Genomic DNA, 6,144 nt, shown 5'->3' with positions numbered 1-6,144 from the left:
TGACATTTAATATTAAACACGGTTTGAAAAACATTTCAAAACTAGCGTTAGTGTTTAGTATAATTACAGTGAGTGACATATCCTCAGAACTTATTGTATCTGTGGTTAGATTTACCTATTTTTCATTAAAATTATAGTTATATCATATATTATATCTATGTGACGGTTATTCTTTATTTATTTTGGAGAAAAGAACGTATAGCGATTATTATTCAAAATGAATTTAATTTAGAAATGATATAGGTCAATTTCTTGTCCTTCACGCCGTATTCGGTAAGTAATACTTTCACACAACATAGGCGCGACTGTTGCGACGAAGCACTTCTTGATTCAAATTATTAAAAAAATAGATTAAGTGTAGATTAGATGACAAATCAAATCAAAATATAATCAATTCATATCCGTAACTTAATGTACACTTATGAACTTAAGTAAAATAAAATTAATGCTTTTAAATTTACATTTACTGCCACTTCTCACATCATCCGTTAAATATCAAAATGGGATGATTAAATAAAAATTGTGGAATTGTAGCAATTGATAATAGTAAAAAAGTGGTATTTTTTAGACTTGCAAAAAATTTTGTTTTAAAATGAATGGAACCCCCTTATCACGGGACTCCACATTTGACCAACTTGTAAGTATCGGATACGCGCGGAAACGATAGACAAAAAACAAGTTATTTTTATCCAGTTGTTGCAAATTTTGCCAGGATGTATGTTCGGTTCGATATAGATGAAAATTTTCTATACATTTTCTATTTGTCAAATTTTACTCTTTCTACAGTTTAAAATTGATCTGTTATTTTTAGTTTTACTACCTCTAGCCCCCTAAATTGCTGCGTGCATGGCATCGCACCTAGTCTCTACATAAGGATTTAGCTGAGGTCGACAAGCGATCGCCTGACAGTTTAAAACGTTAAAAAGCATTTCTCACGTATGGATTTCGATTCATAGAAGAGTTAGAGATATAGCTTAGTTTGTCGGGATATGATTTAATTTTCAGATTACGAAGTAATATGGCTGACATTCGGTGGTCGCACAACCTCTATATAAGTTATTTTCTGAGAGCGCGTTTCATACGTTACGCATTATCTTTTTCCCATAATTTATAGGTAATATGGCCCCTTAACAGGTAGGTAACACCAACTTGCGGACTGTGTGCGGCGCACCTGTTGTCACAAGCAAGTTATAATAGATTTTTTTAATGGAGTCTCGCTGTTGGCCTTAAGGGCCTTTAGGGAATAGGGTTAATAATGCGTATCTCCGCACCAATTTCAACCTTTAAATACAAATTTCTAGGTAGATAAAGACTCCGAATTTTTATATGGCTATATCGCACTGGCCTGGCACGCACTGCGCGTACGCAGTAGAGGTGCACTTTTACAATGAGTTTTCATTGAGTGAAGCACAACGCAAGTTTTGTAATTGCTTTGAAATCCGCCGTTTAAGTGATGCCCCTAGCATTCAGTTAATTAAGTTGTGGTTAGAAAAGTTCAGAACGCCCGTTCACCAGCGATATAGACCTGTGGGATCGATTGAAACCATGGACCGCGTCACCGCAGCGGTCATGGTGCATCCATGACGATCAGTTAGAAAACATACTGCCTCTTTGAGAATCCACCAAGTCTTGAACGAATTTTGGACTTAGACTTAAGATTTCATTCTTATAAGATCCAAATGGTTCAAAAAATCTAACCAGAAAAATTTACTGTCAGAACAGCTTACAGATTTTTTTAGTGGAAAATGGGAGGGATCATGATTATTTCAGTGATGAGTCATACTTTCCCTTCACCTCGAAATGTGAGGTACATTTCGAGGTGAAGAACTATCAAAATTGCCGTCAAACTGGTCATCAAGCAATCCAAAACAAAAACATCAGCAAGCATTACACATTACAGTATGGTGTGAAATATCGGCGAAGAAAATCAAGGGGCCATTTTTCTTCGAGAATGACCGAGGTGAAACGGTTACAGTGACGAGCGAGCGGTATATTGACATGCTTCATCAGCTTTATGTACAACAGCTGCAAGAAGAGGATATTGACATGTCAGGTGGTTTCAGAAAGATAGGGCCACAGCCCACACATGGAGACCCTCGCTCCATGGACATACTGTGAGATATATTGTGATCACCCAGATTACCCCGACCTAACCCCAGCTGACTTTTTTATCTTATATATTTTTATTGGGTTATCTCAAAGCAAGAGATTATGATATCCCTCTTACGAATTTTGAGCCGTTGAAGATTAAAACAACGACAGTAGTGAGAGCCATGCGACTTGACGTCCTGCGGCGTCTCTACAAATTCCCTAGTCCGCTTGGAAGAGTGCATTCACCCTGCTGGAAGAAGTCTTGCCGGTGTAATATTCCGTACATAAAATCTGCACTAATACATTAATAATGTACTGCCATATTAATATTAAAAATACAATTTGTTTTTTTTTATAAATATTTTAAATCGGCGCTGAGACAGTCTGTATTATTAAGTTTATAAGGGCATTGTGCCTTGCGATTTCACCCGCATCAATTTATCTGTTGTCTCAAAATAGTTTTAAACTGTCTGAAAGCAGTCTGGAACAAACGCGATCGAATAATATGCTAAAAAATATTTTTTTTAGTGTCGTGTTAATTGAGCTAGCACTTTTCCTAAATCCTACCAGATATATAGCATATTCTGTATTCTCTTTGTAGAATGTAGTTAAACTCTATAGCATAATTTAAACTTTCATACTACAACATTAAAATATAAATATTTATTTTAATTCTTGTCATTTCAAATGTATTTCTTGAAAAAGCTTTTTATTTAACTTATTTCTTATTTCTGATCTCATAAATCCGTATAGTATATTGTGTTTCTAGTCAAATGTAGAGGTAGTCTCAACATTTTTACCAGGCTTCATTGTATAAAACCTAAAATGTTTAATAAGGCTGGAAAACCTTTTTATCGACATAAATTTACTGATTCCGAAGATTTTGACGAGGAACTACATGATTTGTTTAACAAAAAGTATCAATTTAGTTTCAATTGCGAATGGAAATTACCTGACCAAGAATCTTGGTTTTCTGCTCCTTCCTGGAAAGTGGCGGGTCTAGAAACTTTAAAGTCTCGTTTAAACTTTCATAAAAGTCAGTTGAACGATTTTAGTATCGAAGAGTGGAGTAGTCACACACGTCGACGCAACCCGGCCGGCGAAGTTAGTTGGAAAGTAAGATGTTTGGTAAACCCTGAGTTCTTGACGCAAGCTTGGACAAAGTTCTATGAGTGTGCATGTACATACAACATAATTCCACTAGAAGCTACAGAGGAGAAGAAAATGGTCTCTCTGCATTTGTGTGAAGCTCCTGGTGCCTTTATTACATCATTGAACCATTTTCTCAAACAACACAAAAACAACATACAAGTAATATATTTTAATATTACAAATTGTCTGTGTTTGGGGAAGTAATTTTTTTTTACAGCTATCTTAATGTTATTAAAATAAATGTTTTAGTGGAAATGGCTGGCAAGCACCCTTAATCCATATTATGAAGGAAATTCTACATCAAACATGATAAGTGATGACAGGTTCATGTTTCACACTCTTGAAAATTGGGATTTTGGAGTTAATAGCACAGGAAATATTATGAACTGGGAGAACTCTCAAGCAATTGTCAAAAGAGTAAAAAATCTTGGAAAGGTATTCCTTTTGAGAAACTTTGTAAAGTATTCTTATTAAAGAATATTTTTAGAAACTGTGTTATTATAATGTCTTTTCAACTCGGCTTTATAGGTTCTTCTGGTCACTGCAGATGGTTCAATAGACTGCATGCAGAAACCTGATGCCCAGGAAGAAGTAACTTCACCTCTCCATTATTGTGAAATTGTTACAGCTTTACAAAGCCTTAGTAAAGGTATTATGAAACAGTTGTTATAATGAAAACTTTTAATTAAAAGGTTTCTTAGTTTTTTATCTAATATTTTATTAATTACAGGTGGTACATTAATATTTAAGCTATTTACAATATTTGAACATTCTACTGTTAGTTTGTTATATCTTCTGAATCATTTATTCCAAGACGTCAACATTTATAAACCAATCACATCACGGCAAGGTAATTCAGAGGTCTATGCTATTTGTCTAAGATACAAGGATAATATTTTACTAGATGAGTTCTTGCCAAGGCTAAAATCAACATACGGGACAGAACTTTACAGTAATTTAGCGTTGTTTCCTTTAGATATGATTCCAGACAGTTTTATAAAGCAAATAGAAGAGTGTGCTTACTATTTTTGCTCACTTCAATGTCATGTTATTAACAACAATCTTCAAGCTTATCTTATGCAGAACAATATTGCATTGCATCGAGATATTAAAAAAATTAGAGCACTGGTTGCTGCTGAATTTATTTGGAAGTATGATTTGAAACCTATACATATAGACCAGGAAATTTTAAATGGAATACTTCATGAAGAAAACAAAATTAATAATAATCCCAGATACTGTAGAGGTTCATATACTGAGCGACAGTTATTCACAAAAATGTCCTTAAAGGAAAAGGTACAAAGTTTATGTAGTTCCTTGCAAGCAGAACTATTTTCAAATTCAATAGTGCCCATTAATGAATCTGTTAGGTGGATGGTCGGAGTCAAAACTGAACTAAAACTCAAATTTACTTATGGGCTACCGTTAGAAAGAATTTACAGTTCCAAATTTATATTGACCCCAATATTCAAGCTCTATCAACAAATACTTTTTGATCATGATTTCAAGGAGATTGTTTGTAGAAATAATGATAAAGCAAAGGATTTACCTGAATTAAGTTTTGAATTTTCAAAGTTATGTTTACCATACAACCATGAAGGAAAATATTTTCTCCATGAAAAAAAATGCTTTAAGTTGCTAATTGAAACTCTGAATAACATGCCAGAAGGTGGAAGTCTTTTGCTGCACAACTTTAACACCTTAACACATTTTAATGTTAGTGTCTTATACATTTTATCAAACATTTGCTTTAGAAAAACTGGATTTATGTCTTGTGGTGTTATAATTCTGCAGAGCCTAAACAAAGTTTCATTAGAACTTTTAAATCATATTGATGCTGAATGTGAGCAGGTAAAAAATGAACAAAACAAAGATTTATTAAATTCATTGCCTGTGCAAATAACAAATGTTGGCATTTTTTATGATAATGTTGTGTTTTATAATAACACATTCTACAGAAATACATGCACAGACATTCTTAAAACAGTTGAACAATCACTCTAATTTATGATTGACATGTTATACCTGTGCGTACCCTTTACCCCTTTTAATGCTTAAACTTTACAAATAAAACCATTACTAATTGTATGTTTTATTCTCTTGGTGTTATCTCTGTGACATTATGTAGTATGTATGTATATATGAGGATAGATGTCCTATATTATATAATTTAAAAAAAAATACGGGCACTAAACATAAATTGCTCATCGGAAAGACAACGCGTAAATTCTGAATGTCTTAAACCTATAGTATGCGTGCGGAGACGTCTTAAACCTATAGTATGCGTGCGGAGACTTCTTAAATAAGTATTTTCTCGTCTATACCAGACTATTTTTACGTCGTAGAATTTTTGTTAAGTAGCGACACCTCTACAGTCTTGGGCTACAAATCAGTACGATGACGTATTTAACCGGAAATTCCCTAATAAAGATATTCTTACTGCCGACCTTGGATACGACATTCAGCATCCCCATTGTTTGTAGGTGCGTCCACTTATTAAAGTTTCAGGTGAATGTAACTTAAATAATAAGTAGTGGTCAACCAAATAGTAGGGTGCACACGGAATTATTGTTTGTATCAAGTCGTGCCGACCCCAAGGCTGACGAAAATGTGGAAGAATTAAAATAATCAACTTTGACAGACAAAGTTAAATTAAAACAGTATTTTTCCAAACATGTTCATGAATCAATTTATTGACAATAAATACAAATTAACAGCAATCACAATACAATAAATAACACGACTGTAGACTGGTAATGGTGAGCGGGACACAGTATAACTGGAGAGTGGAGAAGCAATCTGCGATTTCGAATAATTCATTTGACCACCCCGCGCCCTGGTTACTCCCTCAAGAAAGAAGAGAGGTACCTCAATTTTGTCTTCTGTATATTAACGATCACC

The 6,144-nt window shown here is 34.1% G+C and overlaps 1 protein-coding gene across 2 annotated transcripts; it reads left to right on the top strand.

Annotated features, from left to right (window-relative positions):
* The first annotated feature begins 2,563 nt into the window (after positions 1 to 2,563).
* LOC123713396 (cap-specific mRNA (nucleoside-2'-O-)-methyltransferase 2) lies at positions 2,564 to 5,314 on the top strand. 2 transcript variants are annotated; one of them, XM_045667034.1, is made up of 5 exons: positions 2,564 to 3,402; positions 3,493 to 3,678; positions 3,772 to 3,892; positions 3,974 to 4,093; positions 4,220 to 5,314. In XM_045667034.1, the coding sequence occupies exons 1-5, from the start codon at positions 2,917 to 2,919 to the stop codon at positions 5,245 to 5,247; spliced, it is 1,941 nt and encodes a 646-aa protein (XP_045522990.1). In that variant the 5' UTR covers positions 2,564 to 2,916; the 3' UTR covers positions 5,248 to 5,314. The 2 variants fall into 2 exon arrangements, with proteins under 2 accessions (XP_045522990.1, XP_045522983.1); XM_045667027.1 differs by having other exon boundaries at positions 2,565 to 3,402; positions 3,974 to 5,314.
* The last annotated feature ends 830 nt before the right edge of the window (positions 5,315 to 6,144 follow it).

This window comes from Pieris brassicae, chromosome 1 (assembly GCF_905147105.1).
Source record: "Pieris brassicae chromosome 1, ilPieBrab1.1, whole genome shotgun sequence".
Classification (NCBI taxonomy): Eukaryota; Metazoa; Arthropoda; class Insecta; order Lepidoptera; family Pieridae; genus Pieris; species Pieris brassicae.
This window is presented reverse-complemented; position numbering and strand designations above follow the sequence as displayed.